Here is a 22,551-nt window from a genome sequence, read left to right on the forward strand (position 1 = left end):
CCCAGGCACTTTGCAGGACACTAGGGATGGACTCAGGAAGGACCTGGTCCCACCATGTAACCATTGTGCAGTGTGATGAGGATGGGGATAGCTCAGGGAGGAGACCCCACGAGGGAGAGGGGCAGGTGGCAGGCTCGCCCCAGCCCAGCAGGCCCCTGGTCCTCTGCTCTTGGGAAATTTTTTGGCGGGGTTGGGGGGTGGGGTAGGAGGGCCAGGGGCCTCTGACTCATCATCAGTTTATAAATTTATTTATTTTATTTATTTATTTTTGTCTGCATTGGGTCTTCGTTGCTGCTCGCGGGCTTTCTCTAGTTGCCGCGAGCCGGGGCTACTCTTGATTGCGGTGCACGGGCTTCTCATTGCGGTGGCTTCTCGTTGCGGAGCACGGGCTCTAGGTGCGTGGGCTTCAGTAGTTGTGGCACGTGGGCTCTAGAGCACAGGCTCTGTAATTGTGGCGCACAAGCTTAGTTGCTCCGCGGCATGTGGGATCTTCCCGGACCAGGGCTCGAACCCGTTTTCCCCTGCGTTGGCAGGCAGGTTCTTTAACCACTGTGCCACCGGGGAAGCCCCCATCATCAGTTTAGACAAACAAACCCTGAGGAAAGTATTGCCTATCTCAGTGGGATAATTGAAACACTTGAAAGAATTCCTTTATTTTCAGGGTCCTGAGAGAGTAAAGTAGCTGTTCTTCTGCTGGTTGTTGTCAACAGAGATGCAAGAGAAAAATTAGCCTTTGTCTCGTATGAGTCTGATGATTCCATTATTTAAAAGAGAGGGTCCAGGAAGTAATTCATCCATTTAAATGAACGATAACATGTGGGAGGTTCAGAAGGATCAGAGTTTCACATGCTTATGTGGCCTCACTGTCTCTTTCCACCTCAGGCCTTCGTATTGCTCACCTGCCGTATTGCTCACCTGCCGTTGTAACGGCTGCCCCCCTGAGAGTGTCTCTTCCCTACATTTTTTTAGCCTGCAAGAGAAAAGCACCTCATGTACTGTGCTGTGCTGGCATTAGTTATCTGAATGCTTACAAATGACACTGAATCTGCCTGGATGAGATAAACTGAGGGCAGACCACCTGGCCCTGGCCACCCAGAGAGGTCCAACGGCTTGTTAGAAATGCAGAGCCTTGAATCAGAATCTGTGTTCTAACTAGACCCCAGGCTGTTCATATGGATATTAGACTTCCAGAAGCGCTGGGCTGGGCCAGGTTATGCCAACCATATTCTTCCCCAGGTGGGGAAGCATCCTAAGGATGCACTGTGTCCTTGTCGATTTTCTAGTTGCCTGAGGCATGCGCATGTCTGTGGAAGCACATGCTTTGTGCTTCAACCCTGCCTGCTCCCCTGACACCCACAGGTGCTCACCAATTAGTTCTTCTGCTTAATTAGACCCTCAAAAATATATTCCAGTATGTTTTGGGGTCAAATTCAACATTTGTCAAAAACAAATTTATGACTGAAATATATAAACGACACATATTTAAAGCATACCATTTGATAAGTTTTGACGTGTATACCAGTGAAACTATGCCACAATCAAGATGAGAAACGTATCCATCACCTACTACCATGAACGTTTCCTTGTGCCCTTTTGCATCCTCCCCTCATCCCCAGGTAACCACTAATCTGCTTTCTGTCACTAAAGATGAGTTGGCATTTTCTAGAATTTTATATGAATGGAATCCTACAGGCCTCTTTTGTTTGACTGGCTTCTTTCACTCAGCTTAATTATTTTGAGATTCATCATGAGTATCATGTTTATCAGCTCTATTGCTGAGTAGCATTCTGCTGTATAACACAGTATATCTATATACTTGTTAAAAACTTGGGTTGTTTCCAGTTTGGGGCTATTTACAAACAGGGCTGCCATGAACATCTGCATGTAAGTCTTTGTATGATCATGTGCTTTCATTTTGCTTGGTAAATAAATACCTGGGAATGGAATACCTGGATCATATGGTCCCATATATATTTAACTTCTTAAAAAAATAGCAACTGTTTCCTAAAGTGGCTATACCATTTTATATCCACCCCAGCAGCATGTGAGAGTTCCAGTTCCTTCACATCATCTCCGTCATTCAGTACTGTCTGTCTTTTTGATTACACCCATCCTAATGGGGGTGATGTGGTATCTCAGTGTGGTTTTAATGTTCAGGTTACTAAGCATCTTTTTTTTTTTAATTTATTTTTTGGCCGCACTGTGGAACATGTGGGATCTTAGTTCCCCAAACAGGGATCGAACCCATGCCCCCTGCAGTAGAAGTGTGGAGTCTTAATCACTGGACCACCATGGAAGTCCCACTAAGCATCTTTTTATCCGCTTTTTTGCCATTAATTGGGTTGTATGTCATTATTGAGTTTGAGTGTTCTTTATGTAATCTGGATTCAAGTCCTTTATCAGATAAATGATTTGCCTGTGTTTTCTTCCAGTCTGGGCTTGTTTTTCATCTTTTAAAGAAGTTTTAAATTTTGATGAAGTCCAGTTTATCAGTTTGTTCTCTTATGGATCATGCTTGTGGTATTGTATCTGAGAAATATTTGCCTAAAACAAGGTCATAAAGGATTGCTCTTATGCTTTCTTCTAGAAGTGTTAGAATTTTAAGTTCGTTTTTATTTTTACATCCATGATCCATTTTTAGTTAATTTTTTATATATGTAGGATGAAACTTTTTTTTTTTTTTTTTTTTTTTTTTGCATATGTGTATCCAATTTTTCTAGCATCATTTGTTGAAAATATTCTCCTTTTTCTACTGAATTGCCTTTGAACCTGTGTTGAAAATCACTTGTCCATATATGTATAAATAAGCCTCTTAAACCGTCCAGGGCCTGGCAGTAGGGAAAACCACTAAAGAAAGCTGAGGACTCTGGGATCCCAAATGGTCTGGGCAGTTGCCTTCTGGTATGAAGCTTTGGAGTCTTTAAGGGTATCTTCAGGACTTCCCTGGTGATACAGTGGTTAAGAATCCGCCTGCCAATGCAGGGGACACGGGTTCGATCCCTGGTCTGGGAAGATCCCACATGCTGTGGAGCAACTAAGCCCATGTGCCACAACTACTGAGCCCACGTGCCACAACTACTGAAGCCCACGTGCCTAGAGCCTGTGCTCCGCAACAAGAGAAGCCACCACAATGAGAAGCCCGAGCACTGCAACAAAGAGTAGCCCCCGCTCACCATAACTAGAGAAAAGCCCGCGCAGAGCAACGAAGACCCAATGCAGTCAAAAATAAATAAATGTATTTATTTTTAAAAAAATGTCTATCTTGAACTTTCCCTGGGAGTCCATCAGGAGTGGACCTGCAGAGTGTGCCAACCTTGGGAGAGTTGAGATAATCCCTGAAATCATTTTTGGTAGGGCTTAATTCTCTCACTGTCCTCTATTGGGCAAGGCTGGAGAGTACATAGAAAGTACCTTTCTAGATGCATAGGAAAGGTGTTAATTCAGTACATGCAGTGGGTTCTTTAGGACATGGGGCTTAATACTCTTCTGCAATTCTGGTTGAGAAGGGCTGCTGGACCAAGAAGGGCTAGGAGACCGAGACTTGGAAACCTGGGAGGCCTCATCACTTCACAGAATCCACAGTCGCCCGGGCTTGGGCGAGTTCTGGGCCTTTTCCAGTCTGAGATTAGATGTGACTCCAGGCAGTGGTAGAGTTGACAACAGACTGCCACTCTCTAGACCAGGGGTCCCCAACCCCTGGGCTGTGGACCCCTACCAGTCTGCGGCCTGTTAGGAACTGGGCTGCACAGCAGGAGGAGAGCAGCGGGTAAGCAAGCGAAGCTTCATCTGCCGCTCCCCATCACTCCCCATCACTCACATTACCGCCTGGACCATCCCCCAGCCCACCGCTGTCTGTAGAAAAATTGCCTTCCATGAAACCGGTCCCTGGTGCCAAAAAGGTTGGGGACCGCTGGACCCCAGTTCTTACGTGCTCAACACCATGCATCTTGGGACCTGTCCAGAGTGGAGACACCTACTCTCCTAGAGGCTGCAGGCTGGACAACACGCTGCTGCTTTCTGGAGCTGCCGTTGGCAGGAATCCTCCCTGTCTGAGAGCAGTCAGGGCAATGAGGTGACCTGCCCAAGGCTAAACTGCCACAGGAGCGCTTTCTGTGCCCGGGGTCTCTCCCATCCCTCGAGGACTCTTGCCCGGCCTTGCCAGGATCTGTGTTGTCTCCTGCCAGGCCTTGTAGACAGGAAGTTCAGGGCTTGTGTCCTACAGGAATTAGAAGCTTTCGAGGTCCGGCCTGAGCCTCTCAGGAAGTTGGGAGAGCGAGCAAGTTTGGCGCTGGGATGCAGGTTTGTGTTAGTGGTGTGCTGTGTACCGGCAGAGTGATTCCCGGGCAAGGGAAACATTTTCTCACAGGCTCCTGCGATCGACCTTGGCCCCTCTTTGTGTCTAGGGTAGTAAACCAGAACCCTCAGCTAACGCACTTCTTGTCTTCCAGGCGCTCCTAGCAGGCATGCGGAACCGGGAGAACAGCTCGCCCTGCCAGGGCAACGGGGAGCAGGCAGGCAGGGGCAAGAGCTCGGGCTCCGTGTGGCCGGGCGAGGAGGAGCCCAGCAACGACGTGACCACGCCCTCCTACAAGAAGCCTCTGTACGGCATCTCGCACAAGATCATGGAGAAGAAGAACCCTCCCACCGGAGACGCGCTTAACACGTTCGAGCTCTTCGAGAAGGCGAACCCCAGGAACAGCCCCTCACCGCTGCGGCTCCTGAACGAGCCACAGAAGCGGGACGGCGGCGGCGCCGCGGCAGCCACCGACGGTGACCCCAACATCTACTTTCTCATCCAGAAGATGTTCTACATGCTCAACACGCTCTCCTCCAACATGTCGCAGCTGCACAGCAAGGTGGACCTGCTCTCCCTGGAGGTGAGCCGCATCAAGAAGCAGGTGAGCCCCACCGAGATGGTAGCCAAGTTCCAGCCGCCCCCCGAGTACCAGCTCACGGCAGCCGAGCTCAAGCAGATCGTGGACCAGAGCCTGTCGGGCGGCGACCTGGCCTGCCGCCTGCTGGTGCAGCTCTTCCCTGAGCTCTTCAGCGACGTGGACTTCTCCCGGGGCTGCAGCGCCTGCGGCTTTGCGGCCAAGCGGAAGCTGGAGTCGCTGCACCTGCAGCTCATCCGCAACTACGTGGAGGTCTACTACCCATCGGTGAAGGACACGGCCGTGTGGCAGGCTGAGTGCCTGCCCCAGCTGAACGACTTCTTCAGCCGCTTCTGGGCCCAACGGGAAATGGAGGACAGCCAGCCCGGCGGCCAGGTCGCCGGCTTCTTCGAGGCCGAGCAGGTGGACGCCGGCCACTTCCTGGACAGCAAAGACCAGGAGGAGGCCCTGTCCCTGGACCGGAGCAGTACCATCGCCTCGGACCACGTGGTGGACACGCAGGACCTAACTGAGTTACTGGACGAAGCCTCGTCGCCCGGGGAGTTCGCCGTCTTCCTTCTGCAGCGGCTCTTCCCCGAGCTCTTCGACCACCGGAAGCTGGGCGAGCAGTACAGCTGCTACGGGGACGGAGGCAAGCAGGAGCTGGACCCACAGAGGCTGCAGATCATCCGCAACTACACGGAGATCTACTTCCCCGACATGCAGGAGGAGGAGGCCTGGCTGCAGCAGTGCGCCCAGCGCATCAACGACGAGCTGGAGGGCCTGGGGCTGGACGCGGGCAGCGAGGGTGAGCCCCCGCGGGACGACTGCTACGACTCTTCCAGCCTTCCCGATGACATCTCCGTGGTCAAGGTGGAAGACAGCTTCGAGGGCGAGCGGCCCGGCCGGCGGTCCAAGAAGATCTGGCTGGTGCCCATCGACTTCGACAAGCTGGAGATCCCGCAGCCCGACTTCGAGGTGCCTGGCGCCGACTGCCTGCTCAGCAAGGAGCAGCTGCGCAGCATCTACGAAAGCAGCCTGTCCATTGGCAACTTTGCCTCACGCCTGCTCGTGCACCTGTTCCCCGAGCTCTTCACCCATGAGAACCTGCGCAAGCAGTACAACTGCAGCGGCTCCCTGGGCAAGAAGCAGCTGGACCCGTCCCGCATCAAGCTCATCCGCCACTACGTGCAGCTGCTCTACCCGCGGGCCAAGAATGACCGCGTCTGGACACTGGAGTTCGTGGGCAAACTGGACGAGCGCTGCCGGCGCCGGGACACAGAGCAGAGGCGCTCCTACCAGCAGCAGCGCAAGGTCCATGTGCCGGGCCCGGAGTGCAGGGACCTGGCCAGCTATGCAATCAACCCCGAGCGGTTCCGGGAGGAATTTGAGGGGCCCCCGCTGCCCCCCGAAAGGAGCAGCAAGGACTTCTGCAAGATCCCCCTGGATGAGCTGGTGGTGCCCTCGCCCGACTTCCCGGTGCCTTCGCCGTACCTGCTGTCAGATAAGGAGGTGCGCGAGATCGTGCAGCAGAGCCTCTCTGTGGGCAACTTCGCCGCCCGGCTGCTCGTCAGGCTCTTCCCCGAACTCTTCACCGCCGAGAACCTCCGGCTGCAGTACAACCACTCCGGGGCGTGCAACAAGAAGCAGCTGGACCCCACGCGGCTGAGGCTCATCCGCCACTACGTGGAGGCCGTGTACCCGGTGGAGAAGATGGAGGAGGTGTGGCACTACGAATGTATCCCCAGCATCGACGAACGGTGCCGCCGCCCCAACAGGAAGAAATGCGACATCCTGAAGAAAGCCAAGAAGGTGGAGAAGTGATGGGCACCGCGGGCACTGAGCGTTCTGCCGGAGCCCGCGACGTGTCCACAGCCGCGCACCTTACGTCGGCGGGGAGTGGCCGGCTGCATTTGCACACGTGACCGCCCCGCCGGCCACGGCCGCGAGAAAAGCCTCGCATTTGGCCTCTTGTACTTACGACTTTTGTCCTGTGTTCCTGGCGGTGCAGCCAGAGTCTGGGGAGGGCCAAGCTGTGATAGCAGAGAGGCCTCAGGAGTCAGGGCTCCCTTTCCTTGGCAGTGTCCTCCCAGTCCCCTCACAATTTGAAATGCAAATCGAGCAGCCCTCTTGGTCCTCTTCCCACGTTTTACATCTTCCACTTTTATCAATTTTTTTTTAAGTTAAAAAGAAACCCTTTTTAAGAAAATCATTGGGCTCTGTGGAGGCCATTTTACTTAGAAAAAAAATCTTTTAAATATTTGAGATGAAGTACTGTAAGATGACTTCAGTTGCTGGGAATTTTTTTTTTTTTTAAGACGGTTTCAGATAAATGAAATTTTTAGAAGTGCCATGTTCATGCATGATGGCTAATAGCTTCAGGTGGCATAGAGATGGATTTTACTGACCTTGTCTTTTACATCGGATTTTGGAAGAGTCAGGATGCCTCTTGGATGGCGGTGGAGGGGATGGAATAGTGCGATGTCTTTCTGACCATGGTCAGTCACCTTCTCCCTCCCACTGTGGTGCCGAGGAAGGGGCTTAGGGGGGCGGCCTGGCCTGGCCTGGCCCACGTTGCTGCGCCGGTAGAATGTTGTGCTCACTCTGTAGACGAGAACACTGGATGATGATGATGATGATGATGATATGAATGTAGAGAGACGTGGAAACACGTTCACAATGTCTTCATTTGAGCTGTGTCCTCCCACTGCCCCCTTTCCTCTCTAGGCAAGGATGCTGTTGGAGGGGTAGACACGTTACCTTGGAAAAGTGTGTGTGGATATTTGGCTTCTTGTTTGATCTAAGGATGGGCCCCTTTGGGCTCACCAAGAACTGTTTACTTTCCATGTGTCTATTTGTACAAAACAAAACCCGGGTTCTGGGAGCTATGGTGACTTCACCACCCCTCAGTGTCAGCTCCGCCAGTCAGTACACATCCTTGTTCCTCAGGGCGGGCCCAAGCCTTGGGCTCTCTTGGGGATACCTGGTATTGGAAGGACACAGGCCATCTCAAATGGGGCTCCCATATCCCTTCCCAGGGTCCACTCAGAGCTTTCCCTTTGGGCCCTCAGAAGGTCCTGCTGTCCTACATCTGGCCGGTCCCTTGGCCTCGGGATGAGACACCTCTTTTCTCTCCCCTGGTTGGGAAGGTCACATTGCTCCAGGCCAGCGGCATGCTCTCCAGGATTCCAACCTGGAGGAAACTCCCCAACAGGTAAAGTCCTTAATATAAAAACAATACTTTTACCTACCTGACTGTGGGGGCCAGTGCCTAAGAGGGAAAGGAAACAGTCTAACCCAAACAAACACAGTACATCATACCAGAAAGCTAGAAAATGAATTGAATCACACAGGGTAGTCCTAAAGCCCTTGTGGAATGTTACTGATTTAATAATCTAATGGCTTAATATTTTGCTACCTTAAAATGCAGAAAAAATAGAAACAATCTATGACTTTTCTTCATACAGATAAGGACTTCAGTTTCAGTGGCTGTATGACAGAATTTTGCCTGCACCCAGCGGGCAGTTTTTTTTTTTTTAATATGACAAGATTCTGAGCAGTGTAAAGTTGCTGATCTAACTTTAGTAAATTTGCTTTTAAATGTCATTTACAGATTATTTCTATTGAAACCGCGGACCTAAATTATTGCAATTTAGAAATGCACAGGGACTTAATAAATGACTGTCTCCCCACGCACCCACATGTGCACACACACATTTCTTAGTAAAAAACTGAAGTGAGAGGAAGGGGACCGACATGAATAACAAGCTCAACCTCTTTGTGCCTGGAAAGGAGGAGGACTGAAGCAGCCACTCACTTCCCCTCTCCTGGGCCTTCCTCTATGCCTTAGTCTCTCCAGCACATAAATGCATGCCTGCGCGCGCGCGCACACCCAAAGATGGCAGTGGCACTCTCTCACCCACCAGCCCTGTGGGCGGGAGGGTGCCATGGAATTTGTTCTGGTCTCTAGGATGTCTCCAAGAGGATTCCAAGCCATGTGAAAATTGCCCTGCTTTCTAGAGGGTGGAATGTGACCCTGCAACTTCAGAAGCACAATCATTTAATAATTAAAAAAAAAAAAAAATCATCCTATCTACCCACGATAGAGACATCAACAGGTTCTAGGAATGAACTATGTCTCTTTAGAACCTAAAGCATGTTCAATTTTTGGAAACCGTGTTTTGGTGGTTTCCTTAATACCTTTCCTTGTAGGGCTTCTTCCCCCCAAATCTTAGCGTCCCTTCCAGTGAAGAGAGGTGGACACACTCTGTGAGCTGTTTCTTGTCTCTCTGGACTGACTCATCAGGAACCGCCTGTGGGTCCCGTGTCTGTCTGTGTGGTGTCCTCAGAGCTCCAGCCATACAGGTGGGCTCCAGGGCCAGTTTTTTTTACACGAAGCAATAGAAGTACAAAATACTAAATTTTTTTCAAAATTTAATGTTTTCCATAAAATCTGTTGGCAAAACCCCGTCTCCCTCCCCATCTAAATTCTTTGATTTTTACTTGTTTGCTTTTTTTGGAATGTTTTCCCCCTCATGTCCAGAGGACTAAAGAAGTAGCACAGATACATTTCTGATGTTGAGTAAAATAGCAAGTCACAATAGGTGGTAGTGTCCCTTGTTTTTCTCTGTTAGTAAGTTTTAAAAGAATGTATGAAGATAGTCATGAATGTACTAAGTGTTCTAATCCTGCTTCAGTTCACTTTGGCTGTGTCTACATGACAACACACGTTTGACAGGGAATAAAGTCGTGTCCAGTGTCATGGGTGTTAGTGTGCCCCTTCCCCCTTCAGTGTTGGCTCCAAACCTTCCTTTCTTTTTAAGTTTGGGGGGAGGGGCACCACCTCAGCAGCAATCATCAACCAACCAATGGGATCTACTTAGTGGTGAATGGATTAGCTGTTTAAATGCTAGGAGTCACTGGCCTACCCTAGCACAGCATGGCCACTCGGGTTCCTGCAGAGATGGCCTCAGTTTCCACCTTTGCCCCCAAACGTTTACTTCTTGCCTGATTGAGGAGGAGGGTCTCGAGACCCCGGATTGGAGGCCATTGAGCTCTTACCCTGCCTCGCTGTGTAGATGGATGATATGGAGTGGGCACGGGGTGGGGGCCGAGGGGCTCCGACTGTCACGTGGAGATACTTGCCTCTTGTAGATCCAGCCTTAATGTTCTTCTGACATCCTAGTGACAGCAGACCCTGCACAAAGTGGATATCAGAATTAATACTGTGAGGAGACAAAATAATGAGTATAGTTTTACCAAAGATAATATCGCATAATGTCTGCATTTTACCATTGATTTGAGTGCATCCTTAGAAAACTGAATGTAACAAAAACCCAGGACATTTTTGGAAATTGTATGCTCTCTAGCAACTTTGTGTGAATTTTTATACAAGCACTGTTTTATGAGTTATATAAAATGTTATAAAAATAGAAAATATATGGTCTCGTAACATCTTATTTTCTTAAGGCAGAGCCTTAAGAACCCAAGTTTGTCTCGGAACGTCTGGGTCTGTTTGTCTTTGTGTGCGGCCTCCCTCCTCCCCGCTCGTCCCCGGGGAGGGCGCGGGCACTCGGGGCACCTCGGCCTCGCGGACTTAACGCGCTCTGGGTATCGGGGTGCAGTTTGTCACAGCCGAGTGACTGAGACGTCTCCACACAAATGGCTTCCTGGCCATGCAGTAGGGGCGCGGCTGACTGCCCCCCTTTCCTGGTCGGGTGCCAGACCCGCCCTGCTGCTAAACTAGCAGAGCTTCAGTTCACTCTTCTTTTTTTCCACTTTGGATTAAATGAGATTTCGTTCCTCAAAGCTGACGTATTATTAACTGGTAACAAAAGGATGCATGTTTTTTTTCTCGCCCCTTTGTCTAATTATAAATCATTGAATAATACTTCACAGTAAAAATAAGGTCTCAAGCTATCAGAGCAACACTGTTTCGGACCCGGGGTTCGCGCGGGCTGAAGTGAGTCGTGGCCTGCGATTGGAGCCCGCCGCCTCCAGGGCGGGAGCGCTCAGCCCTGAGTCCTGACACCTGTGCTGTAAGCCTCGCGCAGGTCAGGGCTGGTCGGGGCTGGAGCCTCAGACATTTACTCCGTGAGCAGGTTTAAGCAAGACTTGAAGGAAGACTAAATTCTTTAGGTCCTTTCTGGCTGAGGGTATCTTTGTTTTCGACCAAAAGAAAAGAAAAAAGTCCCTTTCCTCAGCTGCCGCGAAGGTGCTCGCTGCTTCCGAGGAAGCGGAGGCCGCACGGGGGGAGGCCCGCTCTTCAGCCGCGACTGGCGCCGCCCCCGGCGCCCCGCCGCCCAGCGCTCGCCCGCGCCGCGGCCTCCGTCTCCGAGCCCGCCTGCATCTACTCGGCCCCCGGTCTGCACGACGAGTGACGCGACGGCCACGGAGGGTAAGATCAATGCCCTCATTAAAGCAGCCCGCGTAAATGTTGAGCCTTTCTGGCCAGGCTTGTTTGCCGCGGCTCTGGCCAGTGTCAACCTCAGGAGCCTCATCTGCAAGGCGGGGGGCAGGCGGGCCTGCCCGCTCCAGCGCCGCTGCCCCAGCTGAGGAGAAGAAAGCAGAAGCAAAGAAAGAAGAATCTGAGGAGTCTGATGATGACACGGACTTTTTTTTTTTTTTTTGACTAAACATAACACGTTCAACAAAAAGCTGAACTGTTAAAAAAAAAAAAAAAAAGCTGGACTCTTTGCTTCTGTCGGGCTTGCAAAAGAAAAAATCAGAATTTCAGTATATGTGGTTTCACTTGTAAAAGCGGTTCTCAGAAATAAGAGCGCCACACCAAATTATCCTGAAGATTGGAACGGTGAGATGCAATGGACTCTTAAAGAGAGCGTCCAGAGAAATCTAAAATCCTTCGGCCAGTGGTGGGAACGAACATTCATTGCCTGCTTGCTGTGACGGCAGTGTTGGGCATACCTAACATTCGTGGAGTATATACAACAGTGCCAAGACACACTGCTAAGAGCTGCACCTGGGTCACGGCTTGTAATCATCTCAGAGGCCCTGTGACGTAAGTTCCCTAATTAAGCCGGTCGAGACAAGAAAGCTAAGGCCCTGAAGGGTATGTGTGTTATCTCATTTAATTCTCATAAAAACTCAGTGTCTTGGGCAATGCCATTATCTCCGTTTTGTGGTGAGGAAGCAGAAAGAAGGTTTACAGACCAAGTTCACACAACTGGCAAACTTCAGTGCCAGGATTTGAACCCAAGTTTGTCTCGTTCCGCCGTACCATCTCAGAAACTAAACACCCCAGAGCCACACACAATACACAGAGATTCAGACCTGAAACCAGTTACAAGTCAGTGGTGTCCTGTCACCCACATCCTCTAAGCCCCAGTTTGTCTGATCTTAGATATGGGGGTGCCGGTTCTCAAATTGCCCTGGGTGAAATAATTGTGGCAATTGTGGACAGACATGTTCTGGTAAGAGTAAATTTTTTGAGATGGTGAAAGTAACTGCCATGGATCAGATTCCTTAGGAGCAGAGCCTGAGACTAGAATTCTTGTGCAATTGATTGAGGACCTGCTCCCAGGAGATGGGAAGCAGGACGGGCCCAGGGAAGGCTGTGAGCAAGAGTGTGGTCTCCTCTGCAGTCCGGCCTCATTGCCATCCACTGGGGGGCCCTAGAACATGAATTGTTTGGCAGAATTAGTACCAGGTGCAGCAAAGGGGCCAGTTGGTCGGTGAGGTCTTCTCCAGGGAAAGGGCTAGCTCACCTGGCAGGGTGGCTCCCTTTGCCAAGGGCATTGTTCCAGAAGGGCCATTGTGAGTGGTTAGCTGGCTCTCAGCAGCGAGGGCACGGGTGCGCTGGAAAGGGAATCTGGGTGGGACTCCATCAGCATCCACTAAGGGGCAGAACCACCAGAGGGCACGTTACCCCAGAGGTTCTGATTCTGTCAGACTGGGGTGGTGCCTAAGCATTTGCATTTCTAACGAGTTCCCAGGTCATGCTGGTGCTGATGTCCAGGGGCTGCAGAACCACTACATGACAGTGACTTCGAAAAATACACTGTGTACATCTCAGAAACTGAAGGCTTATCACTTTCCTGATTAGTAGAAATAGATCTGAGCTGAAATAAGTGGTTTCCTGTTGTGTTCAAATAAAACTGACCTTTTTTTAAATTACAAATTATAAGTTTATTAATGAGGAGTACTTAATACTATGAAACAGGTGGATTGGTCCTTGTTGGAGTTGTCAGGGAAAACTTCCCCAAGGAAATGGATAACTAGCCTAGATTTGAAAATGAGGAATTAATTAGGTGAAAAGTTCAGCATGCAAACAAGCTTTGGGATACAAGAAGACCCCGTTAGGAAACAATAAAAGGAAGCCAATGGGGCTGGAACTAGAGGAGGAGGAGGAGTTTCGTGAACCTGCAGAATTAGTCCAGGGCTGGATGACTTTGTTTTCACCAAATTGTCCTTGGATCCGTAGGAAAAGAAGAAACCCTTCACCTGTTCTAAGTAGGGAGGGGAATATTCTGTTCTGATACAATCGTGTTGAACTCTGCCTTCTCAGCCCAATAAGGCTGCCTTCCTCTGCTGGTGTTCTAGTCGCCTTGCCATCCTGACTTCTTAACTAGTGATAAACTAAATCTTAGCTTTCAGGTCAGTGGGAAGAGGCAGGTTTACAAATGCTTCAGCATCAGGGCTTAGGGTCACTAGCCAAGTGTGGTAGCTTTTGCCAGAACATTTCTGCAGGGGGAGGCCTGTCCATTGCTTTTATTTTAAGGAGCAGGAATTTGTTTGTTCTTCTAGAGTGTGTAGTCCAGATGGTGAACTGTGTCCTTGATAGAGGTTGAGAGCATGGAATGCCACAGCTTCTCCTTCCAGAAGCTCCTGTGGTGTGGCAGCTGTGTATTCAGAAGTGACGGTAGGGACTTAAATTACAGGGAGTTGTGTTTTTCAGAAGAGCTCCCATTCTCTAAGCTCCTGCAGTGGGTCAGGAATGTGCTAGGGATGTGACATACGTTATTTCATTTATTCCTCACGGAAACCCTGTGGGATAGATATTTGTATTCCCCATCTGACAGATGGGGATGCTTTCAGAGGTTAAGTAACTTGGTCAAGGTCACAATGCTGGCAGAGCTGGGAGCCTCTAATGATGTCCAGGCTGACTCCCCAGTTTGTGCTCTTGACTTCCACGCTGCCGCTTATGTAGCTGTGTGGACTAAATCTGTTCGTCTGTCTGCCTGGTGGTTCCCGGCTGTTTAACTTGGGGTTTTGCTGACTGTCCACAGTCGCTGAGCTTCTGGATCCACCCCAGTCAGAGCATCTGACTCAGGAAACCTCTCAGTGCCACAGGAAATAGAACAAGGAATGCAGTAAGAATCACCTCTGCCCCTAAAGGAAGTTCATTCATTTAGCAAAAATATTTGTAACCCCTACTATCTCCTGGGCACCGTTTCATGATTCTAGCAAGCCTCGTTAGTTGGTAGGTACGAAGCCTGTTTGAGCTTGGAGAGAAGGTTCTGATGGTAAACAGTACAAAACCTGATGCCTCTTGCCTTCGGTTGATTTTCAAGGTGCATGTGGGCATAAGCAGGCTGAGGACATGGGCTCTGCCCGGGTGCAGACAGCTGAGGCCGTGGCAGGAGGACAGGGCCGGGCTTTGGACTGAGGCACACCTGCCGGAGTGTAGGTTCCTGACTCTCCTGTCTCTCACAGGCTGAAGCACAGTTGCTAAGCATCCTGCTATTTCTGACGTGAGCTATTAAACCCAGGTCTCCTCACTGTATCTGACCAGCTGATATCTCAGTGCAGGCACAGTGCCAGGCATGACAAGGCATATCTTTCAGCATATGGTGGTGGCTGCCTTGTCTTCAGATAATTAATACTGATTGCTTGAGTCCAAAGAATTGGCTGCTATTATTGTAGTCTCACCTTTGATTTATCTGTCTCAGAATCAAGAGTTAAGGGATTCCCCTACAATCCTAAAGAAAATTCCCTATACATTCTGTGGGGAAGTATCTAATATAAGGAACCCCTCTGAGTGGGACTCCAGAAATGGGCTTTACCAGTCCAGACTTCTAAACAGAAATGGCCCATTTTAGATACTTGCTGTTCTATTCTGACTGCAGTCAGTCTTCGGGCCTTCACTTGTCTGCCCTGGGGAAGGTTCCTCCACCTTTAAGGATAAAGTCCCAGGATCGAAGGTCCATTGGATACAGTTGACATCTCTACAAGGGAATCAAGAAGTGCATTGTGAGTGATCCGTGTCCTCGGGATCTTGCAAAATTGTTGACTTTCACCATCCGTCTTTTAATATACCTGGTCTGTTAACTAATAACGAACAAAAAAACTTAAAACAAGACAGGGCCATCAAGCGTGTTTTTGAGAGGAACGGGAGAGTGGCAGTCTCAGAAAGCTGTGTCCAGTTTCAGAGCCCTCAGAGAAATGCCAAGCACAGACTGGTTGTAGCAGCTACCAAAAGGCAGAAAGCACAGGCTGTGGAGAGAACTTACGAAGAGCGTATGTCAAACTAACTATATCTCTTTATACTCATAATTAGACTGGCAAAAATTAGAAAGCTGGGTCATGCCAGGGGCTGGGTGAGGCTATGAGTCTATGGGCACTTTGGGTATTGCCGGTGGGAGGGCAGCCTGGTGCAACCATCCTGGAGAGTAAGCAGCGCTGTGTTTTCTGTGGTGAGGGGAGTTGGGTGGGAGAATGTCACTGGGAGAGTGGGTGGGCAAAATGTGGTGGATGTACTCCAGTATTTATCATGCAGCAGGGAGAAGCAATGGATTAGATGTGCCTCGAGTGCCATGGATGGGCTTAGTGAAGAAAGTAAGGTACAAAGTGAAATATATAGTAATGTCATTTATGAAATTTAAAATAAGTTTTACTTTATTTATAATAAATATAATTATATTTATAATATATAAATATATTTATAATATGTGCACAGAACAACAAAACATTTTATAAGAATGCATACCAACAAAAAGATAACACATTAAACACATCAGAATGATGAGCTAAAGTAAAGGAGGAGGACATGGGGAACTATGTGAGATCAAGAAAAGAGAAAAGATAACTTGAAAGAAGAACTTGGAGGGTGGGTACTGGTGCCCCGGCATCTCCCAGTGGAAACTCTTGTGGGTGCGCCTCCCCATTCCACCCAGGGGTGTGCTGGTAAATGTGTGACAACTGGCTCTCCAAGGGAAAAATCCATTCTGTTTCACGGTGCTTGCTGATTTCCAAGGTGAAAATCCTCCTACCGTGGCTCATCTTAAGCCACCCATATGACTCGAAAGCCGTTTGGGAGATGCTCACATTCTGCTCTATGGAGTCTGCTCAATGGAGTTTCTAATTTCTCAAGATGGTCAGTAAACCGACTGATAATCCTGGCAGTAACTTTTTTTTTTTAATTTTAATTTTATTGGAGTATAGTTGATTTACAATGTTATGTTAGTTTCAGGTGTATAGCAAAGTGATGGTTATACATATACATATATTCATTCTTTTTTAGATTCTTTTCTAAGTTATCCCAGAATATTCAGTAGAGTTCCCTGTGCTATACAGTAGGTCCTTGTTGGTTATCTATCTAATTCTGACAGTAACTTTTTGAAAGCCAAAGTACATACGACCAAGATAAGGCAGGACTTCCGTAGAGTGTCTCTTTACTTGCCTCGTATACATTGCACACCCTTTAAGAAAGTTCATAGAAGATACACCACCTCTCCAAAGGAAATCTGTTTTGTTTTTAGTTTCTTGAAAAATGGTAGTTTCTATTCCCTCAATCATTATTGACCAGATAAACCATGACCTAAGAATTTTCCCCCAAATGTCTACTTTTCTCCCCAAAATGCTAAAAATATAATGAAACTATTGCCTAGCTGTCTATATAATTTTCCATGGAAGATGGTAAATGCTATTTGGCAGAGAAATGCAATTAGCATCACATTGCCCAGGGGAGAGCTATTTCTTTGAAGGGATTAACCATTACTGGTAAAAGGATTGGATAGGCCTCTACGGCAGCAGTCCCCAACTTTTTGGCACCAGGGACCAGTTTCATGGAAGACGAATTTTCCACAGCCAGGGGGGTGGGTGTTGGGTTCATGTGGCAATGCGAGCTATGGGGAGTGATGGGGAATGGCAGATGAAGTTTCGCTTGTTTGCCCGCCGCTCACCTCCTACTGTGCGGCCCGGTTCCTAACAGGCCGCAGACTCGTACTAGTCCGCGGCCCAGGGGTTGGGGACCCCTGCTCTACAAAAATAGTCATAACTTTCAATTGTTCATCTTTAAAAAACTGCAAACATACACTAGAAGCATTTTCAGACTTTCCTGGGAAAGCCAGACATTTTAAATTTTTATTAATTTTTTAATTGAAGTATAGTTGATTTACAATATTGTGTTAGTTTCAGGTGTACAGCAAAGTGATTCAAATATATATATATATATATACACACACACACACACATATATATGTATACTTTTTCAGATTCTTTTCCATTATATAAGATATTGAATGTATTTCCCTGTGCTATGCAGTAAATCCTTGTTGTTTATCTATTTTATGTATAGTAGATTGTATCTGTTAATCCCATACTCCGAATTTGCCCCTCCTCTCCTTTGGTAACCATAAATTTGTTTTCTATGTCTGTGAGTCTGTTTCTGTTACGTAAATAAGTTCATTTGTATTATTTTTTAGATTCCACATATAAGTGATATCATATAATATTTGTCTTTGCCTGACTTACTTCACTTAGTATGATAATCTCTAGGTCCATCCATGTTGCTGCAAATGGCAATATTTCATTCTTTTTTATGGCTGAATCATATTCCATTGTACATATATACCACTTCTTCTTTATCCATTCATCTGTCAATGGGCACTTGGGTTGTTTCCATGTCTTGGCTATTGTAAATAGTGCTGCAATAAACATTGGGGTGCATGCATCTTTTCAAATAGAGTTTTCTCTGGATATATGCCCAGGAGTGGGATTGCTGGATCATATGGCAACTCTATTTTTAGTTTTTTGAGGAAGCTCCATACCGTTTTCCATAGTGGCTGCACCAACTTACATTCCCACACCAACAGCGTAGGTGGGTTCCCTTTTCTTCACACCCTCTCCAGCATTTGTTGTTTATGGACTTTTTTTTTAAAGAATATATTTTATTCTTTTTTTATTGGCTGCACTGGGTCTTCGTTGCTGTGTGCAGGCTTCCTCTAGTTGTGGCGAGTGGGGGCTACTCTTCATCGCAGTGTGCAGGCTTCAGTAGTTGTGGCGCACGGGCTTAGTTGCTCCGCGGCATGTGGGATCTTCCCAGACCAGGGCTCGAACCCGTGTGCTCTGCATTGGCAGGAGGATTCTTAACCACTGTGCCACCAGGGAAGCCCTGTTTATGGACTTTTTAACGATGGCCATTCTGACCTGTATGAGGTGGTACCTCACTGTAGTTCTGATTCGCATTTCTATAACGATTAGCGATGTTGAGCATCTTTTCATGTGCCTGTTGGCCATCTGTACGTCTTCTTTGGAGAAATGTCTATTTAGGTCTGCTCATTTTTTGATTGCATTGTTTGGTTTCTGTTATTGAGTTGTATGAGCTGTTTGCATATTTTGGAAATTAAGCCCTTGTTGGTCACATCATTTACAAATAGTTTCTCCCAGTCTGTAGGTTGCCTTTTCCTTTTTTGTTTGTGGTTTCCTTTGTTGTGCAAAAGCTTATAAGTTTGGGGACTTCCCGGACTCTCCTGGTGGTGCAGTGGTTAAGAATCTGCCTGCCAATGCAGGGGACACGGGTTTGAACCCTGGTCCAGGAAGATTCCACATGCTGCAGAGCAACTGAGCCCATGCGCCACAACTACTGAGCCTGCGCTCTAGAGCCTGCATGCCACAACTACTGAAGCCCATGTGCCTAGAGCCCATGCTCCGCAACGAGAAGCCACCGCAATAAGAAGCCCACGCACCACATCAAAGAGTAGCCCCTATTCGCTGCAACTAGAGAAAGCCTGCACACAGCAACAAAGACCCAATGCAGCCAATAATTAATTAATTAATTAAAAAAAAGAGTTTGGGGGCTTCCCTGTGGTCCAGTGGCTAAGACTCCACGCTCCCAATGCAGGGGACCTGGGTTCGATCCCTGGTCAGGGAAATAGATCCCACATGCTGCAGCTAAGAGTTCGTATGCTGCAACTAAAAGATCCTGCATGCCACAACTAAAGATTCTGCATGCTGCAACTAAAGATCCTGCACGCCTCAATGAAGATCCCGCATGCAGCAGCAAAGAGCTAGCGCAGCCAAATAAATAAATAAATATTTTTTTAAAAAAACCCTTATAAGTTTGATTAGGCCCCATTTGTTTATTTTTGCTTTTATTTCTTTTTTTTAAAATAGATTTTATTTATTTATTTATTTATTTACTTATTGGCTGCATTGGGTCTTCCGTGGCTGTGCATGGGCTTTCTCTAGTTGCCAAGTGCTTCTCATTGCAGTGGCTTCTCTTGTTACGGAGCACAGGCTCCAGGCACACAGGCTTCAGTAGTTGTGGCACATGGGCTTCAGTAGTTGTGACACACGGGCTTAGTTGCTCCGCGGCATGTGGGATCTTCCCAGACCAGGGCTCGAACCCATGTCCCCTGCATTGGCAGGCGGATTCTTAACCACTGCGCCACCAGGGAAGCCCCTGCTTTTATTTCTATAGCCTTGGTAAACTGACCTAAGAAAACATTGGTATGACTTATGTCAGAGGATGTGTTGCCTATGTTCCCTTCTAGTTTTATGGTGTCATGTCTTATATTTAAGTCTTTAAGCCATTCCGAGTTTATTTTTGTGTATGGTGTGAGGGTGTGTCCTAACTTCACTGATTTACATGCAGCTATCCAACTTTCCCAACACCACTTGCCAAAGAAACTGTCTTTTCTCCATGGTATATTCTTGCCTCTTTTGTTGAAGATTGACCATAAGTGTGTGTTTATTTCTAGGCTCTCTATTCTGTACATTGATCTATATGTGTTTTTGTGCCAATACCACACTGTTTTGATTACTGTTAAGTTTGTAGTACTGTCTGAAGTAAGGATTATGCCTTCTGCTTCATTCTTTTTCCTCAGGATTGCTTTTGTGGTTCTACATAAATTTTAGGATTATTTATCCTAGTTCTGTGAAAAATGTCATGGGTAATTTGATATGGATCGCATTAAATCTGTAGATTGCTTTGGGTAGTATGGCCATTTTAACAATATTAATCCTTCCAATCCAAGAACATGGGATATCTTTCCATTTCCTTGAATCATCTTCAATTTCATTTATCAGTGTTTTATAGTTCTCAGCATATAAGTCTTTAATCTCCTTGGTTAGGTTTATTCCTAGGTATTTGTGGTTTTTTGGGGTTTTTTAAAAATTTTATTTATTTTTGGCTGCATTGGGTCTTCATTGCTGTGCGCAGGCTTTCTCTAGTTGTGGCAAGCGGGGGCTACTCTTTGTTGTGGTGCACAGGCTTCTCACTGTGGTGGCCTCTCTTGCTGCGGAGCACGGGCTCTAGACGTGCAGGCTTCAGTAGTTGTGGCATGCGGGCTCTAGAGCGCAGGCTCAGGAGTTGTGGCTCACAGGCTTAGCTGCTCCACGGCATGTGGGATCTTCCCGGACCAGGGCTCGAACCCGTGTCCCCTGCATTGGCAGGCGGATTCTTAACCACTGCGCCACCAGGGAAGCCCCTAGGTATTCGTTTTTTGTTTTTTTCTTTTGAAGTAATTTTAAACGAGATTTTTTTTTTTTACTTTCTGATATTTCACTGTTAGTGTAAAGAAATGCAACAGGTTTCTGTATATTAGTCTTGTATCCTGCTATCTTTTTTTTTTTTAATTTGTTTATTTCATTTATTTTTGGCTGCATTGGGTCTTCGTTGCTGAGCGTGGGCTTTCTCTAATTGCAGTGAGCGGGGGCTACTCTTTGTTGTGGTGCGCAGGCTTCTCATTGCGGTGGCTTCTCTTGTCATGGAGCAAGGGCTCTAGGCGCGTGGGCTTCAGTAGTTGTGGCATGTGGGCTCAGTAGTTGTGGCTCACGGGCTCTAGAGTGCAGGCTCAGTAGCTGTGGCACATGGGCTTAGTTGCTCCACGGCATGTGGGATCTTCCCGGACCAGGGCTCGAACCCGTGTCCTCTGCATTGGCAGGCGGATTCTTAACCACTGCGCCACCATGGAAGCCCCTATCCCGCTACCTTGTTGAATTCATTTATCAGTTCTAATAGTTTTTGTGTGAAGTCTCAGGGTATTCTATATAGAGTATCATGTCATCTGCATATAATAACAGTTTTACCTCTTCCCATCCGATTTGGATATCTTTTATTTCTTTTTGTCTGATTGCTGTGAAAGCCAGACCTATTGAAAAAATAAAAATTCTTGTCACCCCATTAGAGCAGGGCGTCTCAGCCTCAGTACCACTGACATTTAGGGTCTGATCATTCTTTGTTGTGGGGACTCTCTGTACACTGTAGGATGTTTAGCAGCATCACCTGTCTCTACCCATTTGACGCCCATCCCACCCCCTCAGTTGTGACAGACAAAAATATCTCCAGACATTGCCAAATGTCCCCAAGGGGGTAAAATCATGCCAGGTTGAGAAGCACTGAATTAGAAACATCCAAATGTTTTAATTTTTTCATCATGTTGGTCACATGTTCACTGAGGAAGCCTTGCCAGGACGGCATTATAAAGCAGCTATTAAAGAGTGAGCTGCAAGAGTTCCATAAGTCTTTATGAATTGCTTTTGTTTCTGCTGTTTCATAAATATGTTCCAAATCCCTTGTGCTGTAGACAACTATGAGAGATCAGTTTTTGCCAGGTGGTATGACCAAACCAACATTCTCCACCATCAGACGTCTTTTTGCTTATTTTGATTTTTAAAAACAGAGAAGCCTGTAAATGAGTCAAATCCCACCAGCTAAGTTGAGGTACTTAATTACCAATAGAGCTTCCAAGCCTTTCAAATGGGCCTTCCTGCTTTCTAGCTACTATCAACTCATCTTGCCTCACACAACACATTTTAACTCTTTTGAAGACTCAACTCAACTCAACAAGGTAAGGAAATTAGTATCCTGATCCCCTTCTGACCAGTGAAGAAGCTGAAGCTCAGAGAGGTTAAGGCCAGAATATAACCAAGGTAACCGAACTTGCTAAGGGCAAGACAGAGCCTAAAAACTAGGACCCCTGACATATCACTAGGTCATGCTGCCCCTCACCATGCAAGACTTATTTGGCTTTCTATTACTTTCCAAAGAGCAATCAAGAGAAGGGAGGGAGAGAGGGTGGGAGGGAAGGAGAGACAGAAAGGCACAGAGGTGAAGAAAATGAGAAAAAAGCATCATCATTACTATAATCTCCTAAATTAAAACTCATAATTAACTCATGTTGAAATTAATTATACTATTTTCACTGATGTAAAAGCCTAATTAACAAGTGGTAAAATAGAAAAATTCCTTCTGTTACACTGCACAGTATATATTATTGCTTCCTGAGAGCTTATTTAAGCTTTCAAATAAAAATCAATTTTCCTGAGTCTTCTGAAATCTAAGCCGGTAAGACTTCCAGACTCATGTGACCAAACATCTCACTGCTTTGGGCTACAGAAGTTTCCCTTCTCTATCAGTTAACCTGAATTCTCAAGAATTCCTGGAGGGCAAATAAAAGGACCCAGACATAGTCGGTCTTTATGACACAACACAGTCTAA

General features: G+C 47.3%; 1 protein-coding gene across 2 annotated transcripts in view; it reads left to right on the plus strand.

The window, feature by feature from the left end:
• The window catches only part of BEND3 (BEN domain containing 3), a 35,406-nt gene extending 25,145 nt beyond the window's left edge, over positions 1 to 10,261 (plus strand). For both annotated transcript variants that reach the window (XM_036872048.1, XM_036872047.1), the window contains exon 4: positions 4,449 to 10,261. In XM_036872048.1, coding sequence (XP_036727943.1) covers positions 4,449 to 6,695 — 2,247 coding nt within the window. In that variant the 3' untranslated portion in view covers positions 6,696 to 10,261. The remainder of the gene's footprint in view (positions 1 to 4,448) is intronic.
• Positions 10,262 to 22,551: the final 12,290 nt, after the last annotated feature.

The sequence above is a fragment of the Balaenoptera musculus genome, chromosome 12 (genome assembly GCF_009873245.2).
Source record: "Balaenoptera musculus isolate JJ_BM4_2016_0621 chromosome 12, mBalMus1.pri.v3, whole genome shotgun sequence".
Classification (NCBI taxonomy): Eukaryota; Metazoa; Chordata; class Mammalia; order Artiodactyla; family Balaenopteridae; genus Balaenoptera; species Balaenoptera musculus.